At 44.8% G+C, this 24,304-nt stretch overlaps 1 protein-coding gene across 1 annotated transcript in view; it reads left to right on the top strand.

Annotated features, from left to right (window-relative positions):
• The first annotated feature begins 592 nt into the window (after positions 1-592).
• LOC124481759 (multiple epidermal growth factor-like domains protein 11) overlaps positions 593-24,304 on the top strand; it is a 35,987-nt gene continuing 12,275 nt past the window's right edge. Inside the window, exons 1-12 of the mRNA XM_047041957.1 lie at positions 593-762; positions 9,047-9,220; positions 9,959-10,060; positions 10,507-10,607; positions 15,287-15,379; positions 16,444-16,690; positions 16,898-17,018; positions 17,338-17,474; positions 18,635-18,847; positions 19,220-19,394; positions 19,509-19,611; positions 23,231-23,394. Coding sequence (XP_046897913.1) covers positions 9,102-9,220; positions 9,959-10,060; positions 10,507-10,607; positions 15,287-15,379; positions 16,444-16,690; positions 16,898-17,018; positions 17,338-17,474; positions 18,635-18,847; positions 19,220-19,394; positions 19,509-19,611; positions 23,231-23,394 — 1,575 coding nt within the window. The 5' untranslated portion in view covers positions 593-762; positions 9,047-9,101. The remainder of the gene's footprint in view (positions 763-9,046; positions 9,221-9,958; positions 10,061-10,506; positions 10,608-15,286; positions 15,380-16,443; positions 16,691-16,897; positions 17,019-17,337; positions 17,475-18,634; positions 18,848-19,219; positions 19,395-19,508; positions 19,612-23,230; positions 23,395-24,304) is intronic.

The following is a 24,304-nucleotide window of genomic DNA, read 5'->3' as shown; positions in this document are numbered from 1 at the left end:
CGATATACATCCGGTTTGGTGAACTTGCCTTCAAAATAAGAGCATTGCCGATCATGTGCCAGAGTCCATTCGATGGCGCAATCTACGTCCTGATGCCTTTCAAGCTCCTGAGATTTTCGCATACATTGACTTCACCCAATATATGTGAAACACAAACATCTACAACAAATATGTACAAGTGAAAACGTATGCATTTAAACATGAATACAAACAGAAGAGAAACATATCAAAACTTTTTTTGTGACGTTTTTGTCATATGAAACAGTCTTAGTTATTCTATGAATATGAGAAAATCACTTACACAAACTATTATGCATGGTTCCTCACATTGGCATTATTTCCATGTAGCATCAAGCACATGCATAAAGGGATTGCATATAAGCGCACAGTTAAAAACGGGCAGAAACGGAATATTGAGTGACATACAGCGTTAGTAGAAAGTGAGCGCCGTGGGGAAATCGACCAATACGCCTTTGGTGCGAGAGGTGCCTTCTGAAAATCTGCTAGTTATGAGCGCTCATGACGTCAGGAGTTGCCTTCTTTAACCAGCCGCGCGTGAGTGTTCATAAACACTGACCGCGCGGACAGAGGAGTGAACAAGACCGACGAGCAACGATTATGATTTTTGTTTAATAATAAATGTCCCGTTCTCTATAGCATAGAAACATAGGTCAACTAACTTTTGAAACCAAGACCAGTCTTTGATTCCAGACACCGTGGAGAGAAGTGTGGCCAGGCTGGACTGAAGAGTGTCCCGAACAGGTATAGGCAAGCATTCACGAAGCCTACATTTCTTTTACTGCAAAATGTTTTGTTTTACATTATAATTAACCTGTTAACACTGCGGTATTTATGTAGTATTAATTTCATTAATTAGCTGAAACTCTAAAATCATGATATTGAACCCAACATGAAATTACGAATTCTATAGAATCATTCTCTGTAGTGTTTTGTATGGGGACCTATTACAGTGTTCATCATATGATCATAACTGAAATAACTTAACATTTATTTTTCTTATTAGGCTACTTATTTGGTTAGATGAGTAAGATTGCAAATCATGCGTTGTTAGTCATACATTATTTACAATACTTAAATGTAGGCTACAGTTCAACGCTGTAATCACTTACTTTAACAAATTGATATTTTGGTGTTATGGTACTTTTGGTCTAGCTTGTGTGACCAAATGTGTTTATTTTTACTGTGGGAAATCACTCGCCAATATGTGGGTGACCTGCCCGGAAGCTACAAGGGGATTTGCTGTTAATTAGGCTACATTTGATAGTCATCGTTATTGTTTGTGCTTCTGACCCACTTCAGCGTGGATAAGGCACATTGTTTACAAGAATGGAATTGGTATTGATTCTGTGGCCGTTGTTGCGTCTGGCCGGCGGCATTTAAGGACCCTGGTTTGTTAAAAAAAAGTTGTTGTTGCATGGTATCAAACTGATAACTTCGCCGCTAGATGGATATGTTGGCCAGAGAATTATGAATAAACGCTAAAGCGAGGACAGATTAGCGCGTTTGAGTTTGCTATGCAGTGAAGGAAGGTCGGTTCTGTATGCAGTCATAGTGACTCGGGTATGGATGACTGTGAAGCTCTTCAATAGTGCCGTTTATTTTTCAAGAGGGGGTTCGAGTCCTTTCTGCGATTAGCAAGTTGGTGTTGGAAATATTTCATTTTATCCAGCACCCACTCCTGTTTAAAATCATTCAAATGCATTTTCAGAATTATAAATAATTTTCTTTTCACCGACTCAAGACTCTTAATGATAATGGCCGGGTTTCCCAGATTCGTTAAGAAGCTCTTAACGCTAAGATCTTCTTAAGAACGTTCTAAGAGCGTTCGAGAGCGCCCTTAGAACGTTTTTAAGACGCTCTTGGCGTTAAGAGCTTCTTAACGAATCTGGGAAACCCGGCCAATAACTTCTGCAGGTAAATCAAGGCTGTGTGTAATTGCTTGTTTATTTACATCTCTGGATATTCTGGAACCTTGGAACATTACCAGTTTAGTTTCTGCTTGACGGCCTCACAGCTACTGAAGTCTTCTGTCCTGAACAGCGGGCGTGTGAATTATGCTTCTATGTAATAATGATCCACAGTTGTAATTCCCCCATTAATATGTCCACTGATGCAGGGACATGGTTAGGGAGCAGGACATGGTATTCATATACCGACGCAAAAACAAGTTAACTCATAAAAAAATTCAAACGACTGTTGTGAAAAGGAGACACTATTAAAGGACTTTAGCCGCTAGCAGACATTTTATACACAAAGGAGAAAGTGGAGTGTGAGAGAGAGACAGAGAGGGGGGGGGGGGTATAAAAGCAAAATGAAGAGTGAAGTGAGGCCCTGTGGTGATGCATTAGCCAGGACAGGGTGAAGACCAAACAAGCCCATTACGACGTCTGAATGCCTCCTGGGGTCAGACCCACTCAGAGCACAGAGGACCAGACCTGGACCAGACCCCAGAAGCAGCAGTAGCAGTAGCAGCAGCAGGCAGGGTGGGTTAGGGTGAGAGACAGGACCAGTCCAGACCTGGACCAGACCCCAGAAGCAGCAGCAGCAGTAGCAGGCAGGGTGGGTTAGGGTGAGAGAGAGGACCAGTCGAGGCCTGGACCAGACCCCAGGAGAAGCAGCAGGCAGGGTAGGGTTGAGCTGTCAGCTGTCATGGAGGATGTAACCTGACATGGTAGCTTGCTAGTGGAAGCATCAGGATGTTACAGCTTTGATGAGGCATCAGGTTATTCAGGCTACTTTTAACATTACATTACATTACATTAACATTTATTCATTTAGCAGATGCTTTTATCCAAAGCAACTTCCAAGAGAGAGCTTTTCAAAAGTGCATAGGTCACTGATCATAACAACTAGATAGCCCCAAACATTGCGGGCAGCCAAAACATGAAGCATACATTGTGAAAAACCAAACAAGTGCCAAAGAGAAGAACCATAAGAGCATGTAGTTAAACAAGTTACAATTAAACAACATTAACCTCAAAAAGTGCAAGAGTGTACCTGTAGAAAAGTAATCAACAGTTAAATATTTCACAGGGAGTACAATAATTGAAATCTGTTACATCTAACCAACAAGAGCAACAAGTCTTTCAATAAGAGTCATTGTGTTCCTGTAGGAAACTAGCATCAGGTCCAGCAAATCATTCTTAAGTACCATTGTACTCCTGGAACAAGTGCGTCTCAAGCCTTTTGTTGAAGTTGGGAAGAAGAGCTTGTGTTGGGACCGGGTGCTCTTGAGCGGTGGGACCACTGGATGGTTGTCAGAAGAAGACCGTAGGTGGCGGGTGGTGGTGTAAGGCTGGAGGAGAGACTTGATGTGGTCGGGTGCAGTCCCGTTCACCGCTCAGAAGGTCAGTACCAGGGTCTTGAATCTGATACGGGCCGTGATGGGTAGCCAGTGAAGGGAGATGAGGAGCGGGGTAACATGGGAGTGTCTGGGAAGGTTGAAGACCAGACGGACTGCTTCGTTTGGAATCCCCTGGAGAGGGCGGGTTGCGCATGCTGGGAGACGGGTGAGCAGCGGGTTGCAGTAGTCTAACTTGGAGAGGACAAGTGCTTGGACTAGCAGCTGGGTGGAATGCTCTGACAGGTATTTCCTGATCTTCCGGATGTTGTAGAGGGTGAATCTACACGACCGGGAGACTGCAGCAATGTGGGCTGTGAGGGAAAGCTTGTCATCCATGGGAACCCTGAGGTTCCTGGCAGAGGATGAAGGGGTCACCGTCGCAGATCCCAGGGTGATTGAGAGATCGTGGGAGATGGAGGGCTTGGCCGGGATGATGAGAACCCCTCCTCTTCTCCCTGTACAGGGAGACACCAGTGCAGAGCTGGTGGGGGCCCAACACTTTGCCTCCCCAGGAGACCTGGTAGGATCTTCCCGACAGATAGGATGAGATCCACTGAAGTGCAGTGCCAGTGATGCCCATTTCAGAAAGTCTAGCAAACAGGATTTGATGGTTAACCGCATCAAACGCTGCAGAAAAGTCCAGCAGAATGATGACGGATGACCTTGAAGCCGCTCTGGCAGACTGGAAGGCAGTGGTGACTAACAGGAGGGCAGTGTCTGTGGAGTGGCCAGTCTTGAAGCTCGTTTGGTTGGGGTCAAGCAGGTTGTACTGAGAGAGAAAGTTTGCCAGTTGGTTAGATACAGCTCGTTCAATTGTTTTTTAAAAGAAGGGTAGCAGTGATACTGGTCTGTAGTTCTGGAGGACGGCGACGAGAAGAGTTGAGAACATAAGAATAATAAGAATATAAGTTATGATGGAGGGAGAGATGGTTTGAAAGAGAGGGGACTGGATCAAGGGGACAGGAGGTGGGGCGATGAGAGAGAATGAGGTCAGAGACCTCTGACTCGGACAGGGGAGAGAAAGAGTTTAGACATTTAGTTGGGTCAGTCATAGAGGGTGAGTGGGTAGGAAAGGTGGGTTCAGGGAACCGACTGCTAATGTCAGTGACTTCTTTCTCAAAGAAGGAGAAGTCATCTGCTGTTAGGGTGGAAGGGGGGGGGAGGTGGGTTAAGAAGGGTGGAGAAGGTAGAGAAAAGTTTGTGGGGGTTTGAGGCAGAGTAAATTTTGTTCAGGAGGTAGTGGGTTTTAGCACCAGTTATTACCAGCAGAGAAGGATGCAGGGAGGGAGTGATACTTATCAAGGTCCAGACAGTCTTTGGACTTGCGCCATTTCCCCTCAGCTGCCCGAAGGATGGACCGTTCTTCACGAATAACATCCATGAGCCACGGGCAGGAGGGAGAAGATCATGCAGGCCTGGTTGACCCTTGTGTTCATAGTTGTGTTACACACCCAATGTTCGCGGGTCAGATGGACCTCAGGGTTTTTAAAACAATACAGCGATACATTTATAACCCTTCATTTGCACCTGGCTGAATTAAAATAGAATGTGGGGAGTAGAGTGGGGAGTAGAGTTTTAAATGGTGTTCTGCTTATCTTTTCCCTACAACACTTCACATGTGGAAATTAGATTGAATGTGATTGGCAATGTAATCTTACAGGAATTTATTATGTTATTGTGAATCATATAGCACTTTAGCAGAGTTGTGTTTGTTCTCTCTCCAAATGACATTTTGGCCCAGTATGAACAGTACATTTTGGCCCAGTATAATCAGTATTAACGATCTACAGATTTCATAAGTCTCCTGAGAGCTTCAGTTGGGGTTCAGTCGAGGTTAAGGTGTCACCGTTGTTGGTCAATGGTCGTTATCAAATACAGTGTTTAACAGTATACGAGGAAAATGCAGAACGTTAGTAATCTGATATGTCACTTAAATATTGAATATTGACATGAGCGTTCATAAATGTTTAAACACTGATTGATATGCTCATGACTTCATATAAAGTGTGCATTCAGTAAATGATGAAAACCAACCAACTATCACAAGATTTGTGTGTCAAACATGAACTCTAAAAAAGCCAACTTTAAAACCACTGAGATATTAGAGAAAACCTTTGCCCTCAGCATCAATCAGGATATGAATTTGATGTAAATAACTTCAGCACCTTCTTACTTCAGCACCCACCCAGCATGCATTTTTGTAAAGCTTATTAATTTAGATATGTTGACATTAGATTAGAAATGCTTTAACTGGAACTGTTTCTAAATGGAAAGGCAAAAGAGTGGAAAGGGGTTCTGAAGGGCATTTCCATAAGAGCATTAAAAGTTTTCCTGGGATCTAGTTTAGGAATAGTACATTTATCTGAGTGATGTTAGAAGTCATTCTCTGAGACAGAGTACTAAATTGTCAGTGTGTCAAACTGTTTCATGAAATCTACTAGCTGTCATCAGAGCAGTTGGTTTGGCTTGTAGCCTGATGGAAGAAGAGTGGTTTATTAGTATTACAAGCGGTGGCTGGTTTAGCTATCAGCTCCATAATTAACCTCTGAACCGCTAGCTGAAGGACTAACCATTACTTGAATTTGTTCCTTGACTTGAGTCATCAACCTTTATCACAGAACTGTAAAGAACGTTCACTATCCATTATGACAGTATTATTCGGCTGCAGGGCCAAAGTAACTGTTTTGTATTATAATAGTTTTTCTCTTTTCAGAAGACACTGTGGCAGCCTTGCTTTAGACCCTCTACCTGGGTCACGTTAATGCAGACAGATCTGTTATTGACTTAGTTGGTCTGAGAGATTAGCTGGACTTCCCCTGGGGCTGTGTGACTGGCAGCTAACAGGACTGATCTTCCTTCTTGCCCTGCAGGATTCTCCAGCACCAAGCCTGGGCCTCATGGCTCCACAAGTCCCTCAGTTATTACAACAGGAGATCAAGAAGTATGGGGGAGTAAGGTGGCTGAGCGGTTAGGGTATCGGGCTAGTAATCTGAAGGTCGCCAGTTCCATTCCAGGCCGAGTCAGTTGACGTTGTGTCCTTGGGCAAGGCACTTCATCCAACTTGCCTCGGGGGAATGTCCCTGTACTTACTGTAAGTCGCTCTGGATAAGAGCGTCCCCCTTGCTAATAAATCCCTAATTTCACTGGATAACAATTAATACATTCATGTATTATTATGCAAAATTTTGAATGAATGAAAAAACTAAGGATGTCCCTTTCTTCATGAACTACCAGCATCAAATGATAATAAACAATAACAATTTGAATTTTTTATTATTATTATTTTTAAGGGTGCTGAGATGAAATGTAGGGTTAGGGTTAGCACACACACAGTCACTTAGCTTCATCTCTGAGGTGGAAGCTTCTGGTTGAATGACCCTTTGTCACTGCATCCCAGAGTCAGCCTTCTCAACAGGAAGACTCCTAAATCTCCTTACAAATAGTAATAACCCATCCTGATTACATGGTTCAGCTCTGTCAATATGATATCAATCCAATTTGGCATCAAATATGGAATTCTCATATCGAGCAGAATAGTCAAATAAAGATATATAGTAATATAGAACTATATAGTAATATAGAACTATATAGTAACATAGAGCTATATGGTAATATGCTATATAGTAATATGTGTCCCTGGGCAAGGCACTTAGCCCTACTTGCCTCGGGGGAATGTCCCTGTCGCTCTGGATTAGAGCGTCTGCTAAAGGACTAAATGTAAATATAGAACTATATAGAGTTATACATTAATATAGAGTTCTTACATTACTTTATCTGCCATGACAGACTTCCCACTTCTAGAACACTGCATGTGTGTGGTACATGACAACAGGACATGCTGCCTAAGTTTAGAGTTGGACAGCACAGGTATGCACTTATGTGTCTTGCCAGTGCCATGTTAGTTAGTACTTGTGCTGTAGTCTGTGGTCAGTGACTGAAGCTACAGAACCAATAGTACCAAATGGTCAGTCTTCACTCCTGTAGTCTTTGCTATTGTACTTCTACTTGTCATTTTGTGTTTGTGTCGTCTTGTTGTGTTTCTGCAGAGTGTCTTAATATCTATCAGAGGGACTGCTGCACCATGCAGATGCAGAACGCCCTCATGCGTATTCATGTTCAGGGGTATTGAGCGCGATGATTCTGGAGAGCTGATGGATGGGTGATATCTAATCATGATAGTCTTTTTCAAGCTTAGTTTGGTATATTTGTTTATTAAAGTGAATCTGGAAGGTTGTAAACTTGGTTCCCCCTACCAATGCCTCAGCACGTAGGGGACAGGGTTGCATAGGAGAGCGCTGGAGCTATTTACTAGATACATTAGTTAGTAAAGGTGATACATTAGGGTTAGGGTGATACATTAGACCTGCAGGCAGCATGACCGAGTGGGCTGAGGGGGTTTCAGCAGAGGGATAGAAGGGTAATATTCCACAGCAACTGTAAGAAACCTGTTGAGTGTGACATGGTGTCTTTATTTTAATGTGGATGAAACCCATTATTGCTGAGAACACAGCTGAGTTAGTCCTTTTGATGATTCCCTCACTGGCCTGTCACTCTGTCACTTGGTCTGGGGTGCTGTAGGGCAGGGATGTTCAGCTTTCTCTCTCTCTCTTGTATTTCTCTCTCTCTCTTTCATTTCTCTCTCTCTCTCACACATCTCTCTCTCTCTCTTTCTCTCTCTCTCTCTCTCTCTCTCTCTCTCTCTCTCTCTCTCTCTCTCTCTCTCTCTCTCTCTCTCTCTCTCTCTCTCTCTCTCTCTCTCTCTCTCTCTCCCCCACTCAGAAGCTTTTAGTCGATTCTCCTCGAGAAAAACTAGACAAAGCTTGTACTTTCTGCATCTCTTGTTGCTTCTGTAGTTCAGTCACTGAATGACCCCGGAGCAGTCCCTGTTACAGACAGGGCCACTGGGAGATGGAGCAGTCCCTGTTACAGACAGGGCCACTGGGAGATGGAGCAGTACCTGTTACAGACAGGGCCACTGGGAGATGGAGCAGTCCCTGTTACAGACAGGGCCACTGGGAGATGGAGCAGTCCCTGTTACAGACAGGGCCACTGGGAGATGGAGCAGTCCCTGTTACAGACAGGGCCACTGGGAGATGGAGCAGTCCCTGTTACAGACAGGGCCACTGGGAGATGGAGCAGTACCTGTTACAGACAGGGCCACTGGGAGATGGAGCAGTCCCTGTTACAGACAGGGCCACTGGGAGATGGAGCAGTCCCTGTTACAGACAGGGCCACTGGGAGATGGAGCAGTCCCTGTTACAGACAGGGCCACTGGGAGATGGAGCAGTCCCTGTTACAGACAGGGCCACTGGGAGATGGAGCAGTCCCTGTTACAGACAGGGCCACTGGGAGATGGAGCAGTCCCTGTTACAGACAGGGCCACTGGGAGATGGAGCAGTCCCTGTTACAGACAGGGCCACTGGGAGATGGAGCAGTCCCTGTTACAGACAGGGCCATTGGGAGATGGAGCAGTCCCTGTTACAGACAGGGCCACTGGGAGATGGAGCAGTCCCTGTTACAGACAGGGCCACTGGGAGATGGAGCAGTCCCTGTTACAGACAGGGCCACTGGGAGATGGGAGCTGCGATCACAGTGGGAGAATCCGTCTTGATAGGATACAGACGTGCCGTAGTATGTTATTTTCCACAGTTAAGTTAATATTGCAATTGTGTTTTCTTCCAGAGCCTAAATGGGCAACCATAGTCGATGAAGAAAGTTGAAAGTTGAAAGTTGAGGTATGGCAGCAGGTGGATGGTGCCACTGTGCCTGGGCGGGTCTTCTCAGCCTGCTTGTGTTCAGCTGGGGTGCCTGGACCCTCAACCCGGATGACCCTAACGTGTGCAGCCAATGGGAGAGGTCAGTAAAGTGGGACGCGCCAGGTACAGATCAGGGACAGTCCAGGGAGGATGTTCAACCACTCCAGGCTCTCCCCTATTAACACACTGACAACCAGCGCCCATAAATCACAGTCAACCAGAAGTAAAACTGGGAGCGTTTACTCCCTTGGATTTTAAAGAGGCTGTAGATCTTAAGCTGTTTAACATCAAGTGTTTATGCCAGTCTGAGTGGTGAGGATCATGGAGGAAGACTCAAGTGGTTGGATTGGGGATCAACATTCTCATTATGTGGTGATGAACAGGAGCTGGTGGATTTTGTATGATTATGGAGAAATAATCTCAATAATGAATTAAAGCTGTGCTGTCATTAATATGTGACAGGCTGCATGTGTGCAAAAGTTGTCTCTTTCTAAATGCAAAAATACATTTCAAACTTCTACCTGATCAACAAAGAGCACCCCAATATACTTTTAAAAAGCCAGTTTAAAGACAAACTTTTAAAAGAATGCCTATCTTTTATAACACTTATTTATTAATGCACCTTTTACTAATATGTTTACCAAACATTGCCTCAACAATAAATAAAAACATTTATTGCTTTATTAAGTATGAATCCTCCTTGTGCTGCCCTCCCCTCTCTCTCCTCCCTCCCCTCTCTCTCCTCCTTCCCTTCTCTTTCCTCCCTGTTTTCTTTTCCTTGTCCTCTCCTCCTTTCACTCTCCTGCCCTCCTCTTCCTCTCCTCTGCTCCCCTCCCAGCTATGCAGTGACGGTGCAGGAGTCCTACTCCCACCCGTTTGACCAGGTCTACTACACTCGCTGCACTGACATCCTCACCTGGTTCAAGTGCACCAGACACAGGTCAGGACACACACACCATGTGGTTATTGAAATTCATATGTGGTGTTTGTTTTATGTGGTGAGAAATGGTTTGTGAAGAACCTCAGAAGACCATGACAATCTTGACTCTACTGATGTTCTAACAAGGTGTTTAGTGATGTATGAAGTACAGTAGATCAACAAGGTGTTTAGTGATGTATGAAGTACAGTAGATCAACAAGGTGTTTAGTGATGTATGAAGTACAGTAGATCAACAAGGTGTTTAGTGATGTATGAAGTACAGTAGATCAACAAGGTGTTTAGTGATGTATGAAGTACAGTAGATCAACAAGGTGTTTAGTGATGTATGAAGTACAGTAGATCAACAAGGTGTTTAGTGATGTATGAAGTACAGTAGATCAACAAGGTTTCTGTGTTTGGGTGTGCTTGGGAACATGCGTGTTTGTGTGTGTATCTGTGTGTGACAGGACCAGTTACAAGACAGCGTACCGGCGGGGCGTGAGGACCATGTACCGACGCCGCTCCCAGTGTTGCCCCGGCTTCTACGAAAGTGGAGAGCTGTGTGTTCGTGAGTGTTGCTGTTCATCTCATCCTAAACTACACTAAGTGTTGCTGTACATCTCATCCAAGACTACATTAAGTGTTGCTGTTCATCTCATCCAAGACTACATTAAGTGTTGCTGTTCATCTCATCCTAAACTACATTAAGTGTTGCTGTTCATCTCATCCTAAACTACACTAAGTGTTGCTGTTCATCTCATCCAAGACTACACTAAGTGTTGCTGTTCATCTCATCCAAGACTACACTAAGTGTTGCTGTTCATCTCATCCAAGATTACACTAAGTGTTGCTGTACATCTCATCCAAGACTACACTAAGTGTTGCTGTTCATCTCATCCAAGACTACACAACACCTCTAGTCACCTGCCCATGTCCCTTTACAGCTTTTCTCGACTGGTTGAATGAATACCTCATACTCTCAGAACTCTACACACAAATCAAAAAACGCACACAATGGGTAAAACCCCTCACTTCTCCTGCAAAATTAAACTTTACACTCAAAACAATGTTATTTAATCTCAACAATGTATTTTGTTTTCAAATGACACACACAAACAATCATATGAATAGATATTTATAAGAATCATTTGAACACTGATGTGCTTAATGTACACTATGATGAATGGAAAACACTTTTTCTTCATTTATCATAGTGATTTAGGCCTTTTGTTCAGTGTTACACTTACTGGACCACATACAGTACATACATAAGTGTGTTGTAAAATATTTGAGATTATTGTTTTTTTAATACCCAGAACACACAAATACACGGTAACAAATATATTGTATTTTTCCCACAAAAACTATGTACACAGTGCACATCCCAACCAACACAAAGTTGCCCATCCAGTGGTCTACATACAAAACAACAGAATCATTTACTGTATACTGTATACAGTTACATTACAGTTTTTCACAATTGCTAAAACACATTTCTTGAAACAGTCACCCACTTTCTCAAAACTGTAAACACAAAACCTAATCTTCAAGCACTATTTACAAAACCTCTGAATCCTCTTGCAAAATGAAACTTTCGCCTCAAAACAGATTTACCTGTGCTCAAAATCAAACACTGCTCTCAAATCATAAACAAAGTGATCAAAATGATGTACATTATCAAGCAGTCAGTACACCAAAAAATAGAAAACACATTGTTTAAAACATATAGTTCTCAAGGAGATGTAATTTTTACATAATCTCAAAAAGAATTCCTATTTATCCGTCAGTGTCGAACAAAGACATGTTCCATCATAGTAGCTTGAAATTGATCAGAAATGACTACTCTGCTTTGATCTTTGCAATTTTTTTGCTCTTTCTCCTACTTGTACCCCTGTACTGTACCTTGCATCTCACTTCTCACAACTCACTCTTGTTCTTTGTTGATATGAACCTGTAACCAGTCAAAATCTATTGAGCAGTCAGTACTGTTACTGTAACAAATGGAAAGCACAATGTTCAGGGCCATACAATTTGTTCATTGTACAGTATACAGCCTACAATGCACTGTACTACAGTATACAATACTACAGTAAAAGGGACACAAATCAAAGGAGTAAACATGTGATCAATGAGCTTCTTCTTGTCTTTGGGCTGGGTTAGGCCAGAGCACTTTGTCAACATCACAAGCAATATTTTCCCACCTTCAACAAGCTGTTTGCTCTTTGAACTGGCTTATATTGGTTGTGTCACATCATTTGAAACAAGTGAAATCAATTTTGAGTGGTTGTGTTTAGTCAATGACATGTTTTCTCTATTTGTATTAGATTTTTGCCATTTGTGTTTACCAGTATGGATGACATGTGCATTAGAGTGCAGAATGTGTTTTAAAAATAACAATGTGTTTAGAGTTTTGGTGAAAAAGAACAGTCCACAGGCAATACTGTACTACTGTATTCATTGAGTACTGTATTGATATGCAGTAGGCCTACTGCAATTTTCGAGTGAGAGTAGATTTCTTACCTATTCTCATTTCAGAAAGTCCGGATGATGGATGCTAGAGTGTGCCTGCTCAGATGTGGCTGTACTCTTTGCCCTCCCTCATTGTTAGACCATGGTTGATGTGGCTGTACGACATGGTTGGCCGGCCCCCCTTCCCCCAAGGCCGGTTGGTCTATTCCAAATGAACGTCTTCCAAATGAACGTCAAATGAATTGGCTTTTTACAGGGGCACTGGCCCCTGTAGGCCCCCGTGTAGAACCACCCCTGCTGTGGATGCATTGGCAGGGCAGCTGTGGTGGCGTATGCGGGGGCCGGTTCTGGTGGGCCAGTCTGGATAAGTCCAGGGCCTATTTTTACTCCCAATCCATCCCTGCTATATACTGTATCTCGGTGTTAGTATATATACTGTATACGCTATATACTGTATCTCAGTGTTAGTGTATATAGTGTATATGCTATATACTGTATCTCAGTGTTAGTGTATATAGTGTATATGCTAAATACTGTGTGGTTAGGGTTAGTGTGTAGAGCTCACAGAGGCACTCAGTTCCTTGTGTCTTCTGGGTTAGTGGTGTCCTGGTTATTCAACCATGCATCTAAAGATTCATTGAGAAGATGAATGGTGATGAAAGGACTGAAGTCTATTGTAAGCATGCCTTAAAGGCAAGGAGGGGGGGGGGACGAAGGAAGATGAGAAGAGAAAGAGGATGGAAGGGGAGGAGGATGAAGGGAGAAGGAGGATGAGGCATGATAGAGGAATGTTTTTTGATGTTATCGTAAGTTGTAGAAGAACAAATCTAATGAGACTTGATGTGTTCAGGACCCTGTTGTCTCTCTCCTGTAGTGGAAGTGGATAACAGGGCCTCAGGGGTTTACTGTTGCTACCGGTGGAGGGGCCTGGTTACTGGGGGAGGGGCCTGGTTACCGGGGAGGGTTGTGGTTACTGGGGGAGGGGCCTGGTTACTGGGGGAGGTTAAGGAGCCAGGGCTGTATAAATGAATTCCCTGGGATAATCACACTGGGGTTAGGGTGATTACCCTGAGGTTAGGGTTGGGGTTCATTTCACTATGGTACTTTTAATTTACAGTAATACTAGTTAGTCTCAGAACTTTATGAGAACCAATATTATAATATGATATTGATGTAGTGTCGGCTGTAACAATTTTGGAGAAGAAGAGAACAGATTTTTTATCGCAGAGACCAGAATATAAACAGACTTAGAGGGATTTCTGTTCCTCACTGTCTCTTCCACTTTTCAGAACTCCTAGCTCTGAATTGTGCATCTTAAAAGTAACTTAAAACTGTTTTGTGGGGTCTCAGAAGACAACATCCATTGATGTCTTCACATTGTAAACAGACACGGACGGAACATCTCAACTTTATTGTGTAATTAGAACGGGAATTAGAACGGTGTGAATATCCTTCTTATCCACCTTAGGCTCACCTGAGAGGATTAGCAGACCAGTTCAGCTCCGACTGCAACAGTTCAGCACACTCAGACAGCAACAGGAATTAAAGGACGTCCATTAATGAGTTACTTATTGTTGGTGTCTGGCGGTTTCATCCTCTTGTGTGGTAGTCTCTGCCCTGAGTCTAGTCTGGAGGATTAAACTATTCAGCATTTAATGATTCATCAACTATCCTCTGTGTTTATAGTTTACTTAAAGAGTGGAGGATAGACAGAGAGTCTGTGTTTGTGTGTGTGTTTGTGTGTGTGTGTGTGTGTTTGTGTGCGTGTAATTGTATTGGAAAGGTCTGTTTTATGTTTCTCTTTTAATAAGTTGGACGATAAAGAGAGTTTAATGATTTTTCTATTTCGAAAACCACATGTTTTTGAAGGAAGGCTATGTATGCTGGAGAGGGCTTCATGTGTGCAGGGCTGAGGGCTGAACTGGTTTGCCATCATGCTGTTTGGGAACAAAAAGCACGCATGTACAAATGAACCCTGTTCTACACCCTTTGATGGCTGGAGTTCATGTCCTCAAATCTTTTTATGTCTTTACAAATATTCCTTTTATTCATTGAAGCCAAGAAATTAGTTACAATGTTCCTGATCAGGTGTAGTTACCACGTTCCTGTTCAGGTGTAGTTACCATGCTCCTGTTCAGGTGTAGTTACCATGTTCCTGTTCAGGTGTAGTTACCATGTTTCTGTTCAGGTGTAGTTACCATGTTCCTGTTCAGGTGTAGTTACCATGTTCCTGTTCAGGTGTAGTTACCATGCTCCTGTTCAGGTGTAGTTACCATGTTCCTGTTCAGGTGTAGTTACCATGTTCCTGTTCAGGTGTAGGTACCATGTTCCTGTTCAGGTGTAGTTACCATGCTGCTGTTCAGGTGTAGTTACCATGTTCCTGTTCAGGTGTAGTTACCATGTTCCTGTTCAGGTGTAGTTACCATGTTCCTGTTCAGGTGTAGTTACCATGTTCCTGTTAAGGTGTAGTTACCATGCTCCTGTTCAGGTGTAGTTACCATGCTCCTGTTCAGGTGTAGTTACCATGCTGCTGTTCAAGTGTAGTTACCATGTTCCTGTTCAGGTGTAGTTACCATGTTCCTGTTCAGGTGTAGTTATCATATTCCGATGTAGTTATCATGTTCAGGTGTAATTATCATGTATCATATATCAGAAATAAATACAAAAGATAAATACTAGATGTATCATTAAAAGATTCTCTGTGTGTGTATGTGTCTGTATGTATGTGTGTGTGTGTGTGTGTGTATGTGTGTGTGGGATTGATGTTCTGTCCTACAGCCAGGTGTACAGAGGAGTGTGCTCACGGCCGCTGTGTTTCTCCAGATACCTGCCAGTGTGAGCCAGGCTGGGGGGGCAGGGACTGCTCCAGCGGTGAGAAACTCACTCACACACTCACACACTCACACACTCATTCACTCACACACTCACACACTCACTCACACACTCACACACTCACACACTCACACACTCACACACTCACACACTCACTCACACACTCACTCACTCTCAGGTGTTCCTCAGAGTGGGAGGTAGAGGGTATGTGTGTGTGTCTGTGTCCATACGTGACATCAGCTATGGGTCAAACAGGTCCTTGGAGACGTAATTTAGATTATTGCTTTTCAGTTCCTTCTGCTGTTGACCAGATTTCATTATGATGTGAACCTGGGAACCCGGGTCAGGGTGGAGGTCAGGTACTGGATAAGGAGATGGAGAGAGAGAGAGGGAGAGAGAGAGGGAGAGAGAGTGAGAGCCCATTAGGTGCGTTCAACATGACCCGACTTCATGCGGCGCTGCAGCAGGCTTCAGGCGGCTGACTTGAAACTGTGAATTCTGGTTAGACTTTTTGTCCAACTTGAGACGCCGTTGAGGATATGTCATTGCCATCAAAGTACCGTGAGATCGATTCGAGAACTGCCGGCTGTGTAGCCGAGCGCATTTTCTCAAGAGCAACTGCACGGGTTCAAGTGACGACACAGCTATTTCATGATTGGCCAGACTCACACACGACAACTTTGACACGTGTTTTGTAATATTTGGACACCTTCAGTTTCGCCAATGCTCAAATCCGGACCAAACAGTTGAATTGAATTAAACATTAATTGAAGAAAAGGTTTTTCTCCGCCTCTTCACTAACGGAAAGAGTACGTTGAATTATAAATAGAGTAAAGTAAGCACACAGCGCTTAATCGGCCGTGACTGACGTCAACGCAGCAAACCACGAGAAGCTGAAATGTCCGACTTCACAGAGCCGTTTTCAACTCCCTCCCCGACTGCAAGCGGCTACTGTCGCCGGTCGTTTCATGCAGCCACAGTCCATGTCGAACGCACGTATTGTTAGTGACGTGATCAGTGACATCATTAGTGACATCATTAGTAAGTGAGCTGAGAGGGTTAGGGTTAGGGTGTCTAATAATGCTGACTGTGTGTGGCTGCAGGCTGTGAGCAGGGCCTCTGGGGCCCCCACTGCAGTAACCGCTGCCAGTGTCGCCATGGTGCCCAGTGCAGCCCCATCACGGGGGCGTGTGTGTGCACAGAGGGCTACCAGGGCTGGCGCTGTGAGAACACCTGCCAGCCCGGTCGCTACGGTAATGGCTGCCTGCTGGAGTGCCGCTGTCTGAACGGAGCCACGTGCCGGCACGACACCGGGCAGTGTGTGTGTGCTCCAGGGTACACTGGGCCCACGTGAGTGCTGGTGAACACACACACAACAACATGTACACACTAACATGTACACACTATCACGTACACACACAGACACATTCTGTCTCACCAGCACCATTCTCACCTTGTTTCTCCTCTCTATCTCTCTCTCTCTCTCTATCTCTCTCTCTATCTCTCTCTCTATCTCTCTCTCTATCTCTCTCTCTCCTCTCTTCTTCTCTCCCTCAGCTGTGGTGAACCCTGTCCTGATGGTAACCATGGCGCCCAGTGTGAGCAGCGTTGTCCCTGTCAAAACGGTGGAACGTGCCATCACGTGACTGGGGTGTGCTCCTGCCCCCCAGGCTGGATGGTACGACCCAAACACACACCCCCCTCTTCCCCTATCCTGCAGGAGGTCCATCCTCTCCTGCAGGCTGGAGGTCCATCCTCTCCTGCAGGCTGGGTTGTCCGTCTCCTTGTGAAGTATTCCATTAGCAGACATTCAGCTGTATTAGGGTTAGGGTTATCTCTGTATCCTCCCCTGCTTCATGTCTCGGTTTATTAACTGGCTCATCTAGTGTGAGTATTCGTCATGATTAAATGCATTAATACCCTTTAAGGTTTTAGTGAATGTATACAATTAATGTGTATGTGACCTGTTAAATTATATTTGACTGTACTCTATTCAGGGCCCAGTGTGTGCAGAGCCATGTGCATTTGGCAGCTATGGTGTCAGCTGCAGCCAGCCGTGTTTGTGCCAGAACTCAGGCTTGTGTGACCATATCAGCGGACTCTGCCAGTGCAACGCTGGACACAGAGGAGACAGGTAAACACACTGACACAGGTAAACACACAGAGGAGACAGGTAAACACACAGAGGAGACATGTAAACACATAGAGGAGACAGGTAAACACACAGAGGAGACAGGTAAACACACAGAGGAGACAGGTAAACACACAGACACAGGTAAACACACAGAGGAGACAGGTAAACACACAGAGTAGACAGGTAAACACACAGAGGAGACAGGTAAACACACAGAGGAGACAGGTAAAAACACAGAGGAGACAGGTAAACACACAGAGACAGGTAAACACACAGAGGAGACAGGTAAACACACAGAGTAGACAGGTAAACACACAGAGGAGACAGGTAAACACACAGAGGAGACAGGTAAAAACACAGAGGAGACGAAATTTTAAATAATAAATAAATACTAAGCTGCCTTTCAGCACAAAATAGTTATAGCCAACAAACGTTGTGTATCGCATTTCAGTAGCCGAGAGAAAATAGTCCTGTACGTGTGGCTGTTGCTATGCAATGGACAAACAGCATTGTGAACTTCACGTTTGTTAGTCTAGCTAGATCTTGTACCATCTCATTCATTCACATTGCTCATTTGATAAAAGATGCCTTTGAAATAAAAACAATGACAATGGGACACTTTCAATAAAATAATATTTAATTTAAACATTAGGCCTAAACATTCTAAATCAATCATAAATGTTTCGAAGGCACTGGGTATATGCTAGCTAGCTGGAAAATTATTGATTTCTTGTGTTTTTCATTATTGCGAACAGTTTTGAACTCGGTTACCCTCACCTTCCCTTACCTCCCCTCCCTCAACTCCTTCACATACCTCCTTCCCTCCCCTCCCTCACCTCCTTCCCTCCCCTCCCTGACCCCCTTCCCTCACCTTCTTCTCTCCCCTTCCTCAACTCCTTCCCTCACCTCCTTCCGTAACCTCCCTCACCTCTTTCCCTCCCCTCCCTGACCCCCTTCCCTCCCCTTCACCTCCTTCCCTCACCTCCTTCCCTAACCTCCCTCATCTCCTTCACTTACCTCCTTCCCTCCCTCCCCTCCTTCCTTCCCTCTCCTCCCTCACCTCCTTCCCTCCCCGCCGCTCCCTCCTCTCCTCTGATCCCCTTCCCCTGCTCACCTCCCCCCTCGTCCCCTCCCTGCTTTTCCCCTCGTCCCCTCCCCAGGTGTGAGGAGGAGTGTGTGTCCGGCTCCTTCGGCCCCCAGTGTGCTCTTCCGTGTGTTTGTCAGAACGGAGCATCTTGCCACCCGGTGTCGGGGGCGTGTCTGTGTGACGAGGGCTTCCAGGGGCCCCGCTGTGAGGCCCGGCTCTGCCCCTCTGGTCTCTACGGACGCAGCTGCGACAGGTCCTGCCCCTGTAACCCCGACAACACCCTCAGGTTAGTGCTGCCATGGCAACGCCGGCTACACCATCGGGTCCGTGCTGCCAGTCATGGCATTACCTATTATGTCTGTAAACAGCCTGTCAAAAACTTTCATCCTAAGGCTCAAATATATTTTACAGCTCCAGACAGATTTTGGGGGGCAACATTAACCCTAACCCTAACTAACCCTTTTTAAAGTAGCCCGGGTCCATATACATATTATCTACAATCCTGATGCTGAATAGTGGCAAAACATTAATACACTGTAGACTAACACAAGAGTGGCATAACATTTCACAGTTTGTAGAAGTTTCCTGTCAGTGCTGTTAGTGTTCCATCCTCTCCTCTTTTCTCTCCTCTCCTCTTTTCTCTCCTCTTCTCCTCCAGCTGTCATCCGTTGACGGGTGAGTGTTTGTGCTCTGCTGGGTGGGCGGGGCTTCACTGCAACGAGACCTGCTCTTCTGGTTACCACGGCCATGGCTGCAAGGAGCCATGCGACTGTGCAAACGGTTCGGGCTGCAACAGCATCACCGGGGCCTGCATCTGTGCTCCTGGACGCACGGTACACACACACATGCACACACATACACACACACACATGCACACACATTCACACACACATACACATGTGTGTGTGTGGAGGATTGTGCAGTAGACTGACGTGTTTTCCTGGCAGAGTGAGGACTGCTCCGCCCGCTGTCCGGACGGTCTGTATGGGATGAACTGCAGCCACCTCTCCTCCTGCTCACATGTAGATGGCTCCTGCATCTGCACAGCAGGTACCTCTCCTCCTGCTCACATGCTACACACAGGCCAAAGAACCCACCACAGGAACTACATTATCGTTCCTATGCGGTGAGCGTTGGGGGGGTGAACTACAATACCCTCCACCAATCAGATTGCCCTCAGGGTGATACTACTTCATGTATTTGAACCAGGAGCTCTCAGCAGCTCACTCTGTCTAGAGATAAAGTGATCCATGTCAAAAGGGTCACTTTACTTCTGTCAGTCTTTAAATATTGACGTCTCTGGGATGCCTGGTGATTATATCAAGACATCTGGGTTTGACAAGGGTGATTATATCAAGACATCTGGGTTTGACGAGGGTGATTATATCAAGACATCTGGGTTTGACAAGGGTGATTATATCAACACATCTGGGTTTGACAGGGGTGATTATATCAAGACATCTGGGTTTGACAAGGGTGATTATATCAAGACATCTGGGTTTGACAAGGGTGATTATATCAACACATCTGGGTTTGACAGGGGTGATTATATCAAGACATCTGGGTTTGACAAGGGTGATTATATCAAGACATCTGGGTTTGACAAGGGTGATTATATCAACACATCTGGGTTTGACAAGGGTGATTATATCAACACATCTGGGTTTGACAAGGGTAGACTTTAGTGAGGCACATCTGATGATAGTTCACCATAGCAACAAAGATACTGCTCCATTTACATGGTTTATTCTACTTGATCATAAAGTCTGCATACTATTATGTATAGATGGTTTCATTCTATAGTCCCATTTCAAGTTCATTCTGTTCCTCTTGACAATCCCTGGAGGTCTGTCTAAACCTATAATGAATAAACCGAACCTGTTATAATAATTCCTAACCTAAATGAGCTACTATCCTATAATAAACAGTTTATGTAATACAAATTTGAATAAGAGCAATTCCGTATATGGTGCATAATATCAGGTCAGTCAGTAGCAGAGATGAATAGAGGTTTTTGCAAGGTTTTTACTCGTAGAAGAATACGATACGATGAACTTTATTGTCCCGCTCAGGGAAATTTGTCTTGGTCTCTGTGGTGCGTCATCATAAATGCCTTGACAGTCATAGACAACAAACAATACATCCTCAGCCAAACATTATCAACAGTTACATAACATTATTGCACATATCCAATAACATAACACATACATACACCTCATAATAATACATGCTAAAAGATCACCGTAATAAAAGCACTATAAAAATGATTACATGGATTACAGCCTCAAGCAGCATTGAGAAGTTTTATGGAAGTTGGAACAAATGAGTTCTTAAAACGGTTAAGTTTGCAGCAAGGGACTCTATATCGCCTCCCTGAGGGTAGGAGGTCATACTCTGGATGGAGAATGTGAGAAGGGTCCCTTGCTATTCTCTGGGCTTGACTAAGAACAGATTGTTCGTAAATAGACTGCAAGGTCTGGTAGCTGCTTTTTCCAATGACCTTCATGGCCGTGTGCACCAGACGAGCGAGTTTAGTTTTCAGTTTTGCAGTGAGGTTGCCATACCAGGATGACGCCCATATCTGATTAAACTCTCCAGCACTGCCTGGTAAAATAAAACCATAATTCTTTTGTTCACCACATATACCCTCAGTCTGCGTAGGAAATACAGTCTCTGCTGTAGACGGGAACACAAGATGTCAACATGCACATGCCAACTAAAAGTGTCATCTAAGTGAACCCCTAGATATTTATAAGAGCTGACCTGCTCAATGGGTGAGTCATGTATAATGACAGGGCTATGATCCCCTACTGATCTTGGGTCTAAGACCAACTCTTTAGTTTTGAGAACATTCAGAGTGAGGTAGTGAGCATCACACCATTGCACAAAGTTTTCTATTTCAGAAAAATAGGCTGAGGTACTGAAATCTTTGTGCAGTAGACTGACGATGGCGGTATCATCAGAAAATTTAAAAACGAGGTTCCCTGGGTGGCTGCCTGTACAGTCATTAGTATAAAGTGTGAAAAGAACCGGGGAGCAGACACAACCCTGTGGGGCACCTGTGCTGATTGATTTGCATTCTGAGAGGGTGTTATTGACTCTGACCTGCTGACTCCGATTGGTTAAAAAGGAAAAATACCACTTAATTAAAAAAGGGTTAACACTCATCTTCCTTAGTTTAGAGATGAGCAGGTGGGGTTGAAGTGTGTTAAAAGCCGAGCTAAAATCAATAAATAAAATCCGTGCATATGCTTTTGGGCATTCCAAGTGCTTGACAGTGGAGTGGGTGATGCTGTTAATAGTGTCATCAGTACCTCTCCCCTGCCTATAAGCAAACTGATATGGATCAAGTGCCAAGTTGACCTCTGCCTTAAGCACAGATAACATGTATTTCTCAAAACTTTTCATTACAATCGAAGTCAGGGCCACAGGTCTAAAATCATTGTTGTCAACTGGACACGGTTTCTTAGCTACAGGAACTATGATGGATTTTTTCCACAGAGCAGGAACAGTGTGTGAATCCACAGACCGCTGAAAGATGGGGCACCAAGCTAGAGTGAGCTCTTCTGCACATGCCTTTAAAAGCAGTGCAGAAATGCCATCTGGGCCGGTGGATTTTTTAGTGCACACATGTTTGAAAATAGACTGAATCCTGAGTGGATCAATTATAATCCTGTAGCTAACATCAGTTAAAATAGTGTCTAAGACATTATTAGATTCCACAGAAAAGTCAAGGCTATCAAATCTTAGAAAAAAGTAATTCAATTCATTTGCCTTCCCCAGATCATCATCAGTACTGAGGCGTTTCTTGGTGGTATTCATATTTGTAATGGCCTTCATGGAGTCCCACAGCTTTTTTGAATCCGTTGACATAAAAGTCTGCTCTATGGTGTCCTTGTGACGTTTTCTGGCTTCCCTCAGCCTCTGTTTGAGTTCTCTTTGCACCATTTTCAGTCCTGCTCTATCATTGTTTTTAAAGGCTAGCTTTTTCCTATTGATACAGTCCTTTACGCTCTTGGATATGTAGGGCTTATTGTTGGGATACTCAATAATTGTCTTTTTCGTAACCACATTATCTGCACAGAAATGTATGTAGTCTGTTACAACTTCAGTAGCATCATCAATCTCCAGATTAGAGAATATGTCCCAGTCTGTGCAGAGGAGGGATCCTTTGAGTGTTTCTATGCTGTCCTTGTCCCACACTGTCACTGTCTTAGTTTGTGGTTTACTCCTTTTAAAAACAGGTTTATAAATTGGGATTAACCGGACAGCATTGTGATCTGAGTTTGACAGTGGGGGCAATTGTTTTGCTATGTATGCATTTTTTATGTTTCCGTAACATTTATCCAAAACTCTGTTGTTTCGTGTGTTGCATGTCACATATTGTTCAAATCCAGGGAGAGATAGTTCCAATTTACAGTGGTTGAAGAAGTTGTTTTACATTACATTGACATATTTAGCAGACGCTCTTATCCAGAGCGACTTACAGTAAGTACAGGGACATTCCCCCCGAGGCAAGTAGGGTAAAGTGCCTTGCCCAAGGACACATTGTCATTTGGCACGGCCGGGAATCGAACCAACAACCTTCTGATTAATAGTCTGACTCCCTAACCGCTCATCCATCTGAGCTGTTTTCTATAGCACACTCATTATCTCTTCTCTCCTCCAGGTTGGCAGGGTGTGGACTGCAGCCTATCCTGTCCCAGTGGGACCTGGGGGCTGAGCTGTAACCAGACGTGTCTGTGTGCCAACGGCGCTGCATGTGACCCCGTCACAGGCTCCTGTACCTGCAGCCCCGGCTGGAGGGACCAGTACTGCCACATCCCCTGTCCTGTGAGTCTGTCACAGCTGTCCTGTCACCTTCCCTGACTCTGTCACACCTTCCCTGACTCTGTCACACCTCTCCTGACTCTGTCACACCTCTCCTGACTCTGTCACGCCTTCCCTGACTCTGTCACACCTCTCCTGACTCTGTCACACCTTCCCTGACTCTGTCACACCTCTCCTGACTCTGTCACACCTTCCCTGACTCTGTCACACCTCTCCTGACTCTGTCACACCTTCCCTGACCCTGTCACACCTCTCCTGACTCTGTCACACCTTCCCTGACTCTGTCACACCTCTCCTGACTCTGTCACGCCTTCCCTGACTCTGTCACACCTCTCCTGACTCTGTTACACCTCTTCTGACTCTGTCACACCTTCCCTGACTCTGTCACACCTTCCCTGACTCTGTCACACCTCTCCTGACTCTGTCACACCTTCCCTGACTCTGTCACACCTTCCCTGACTCTGTCACACCTTCCCTGACTCTGTCACACCTTCCCTGACTCTGTCACACCTCTCCTGACTCTGTCACACCTTCCCTGACTCTGTCACACCTTCCCTGACTCTGTCACACCTCCTCTGACTCTGTCACGCCTTCCCTGACTCTGTCACACCTCTCCTGACTCTGTCACACCTTCCCTGACTCTGTCACACCTTCCCTGACTCTGTCACACCTCTCTTGACTCTGTTACACCTCCTCTGACTCTGTCACGCCTTCCCTGACTCTGTCACACCTCTCCTGACTCTGTCACACCTCTCCTGACTCTGTCACCCCTGCCCTGAAGCCTGAGGGAAGCTTGCCAGTAAACGTCAGATGTGTGTATCTGAAGTCTCTCCAGGGTGCAGATTGCTGTCAGGTGGTCTCTGGCTGTACCTGTAGACTCCACACACCGTATCACCAGTTCCCAGAATGTTCT

The sequence above is a fragment of the Hypomesus transpacificus genome, chromosome 19, assembly GCF_021917145.1.
Source record: "Hypomesus transpacificus isolate Combined female chromosome 19, fHypTra1, whole genome shotgun sequence".
Lineage (NCBI taxonomy): Eukaryota > Metazoa > Chordata > Actinopteri > Osmeriformes > Osmeridae > Hypomesus > Hypomesus transpacificus.
Note: the sequence above shows the minus strand (reverse complement) of the source record. Positions and strands in the feature narration are given on the sequence as shown.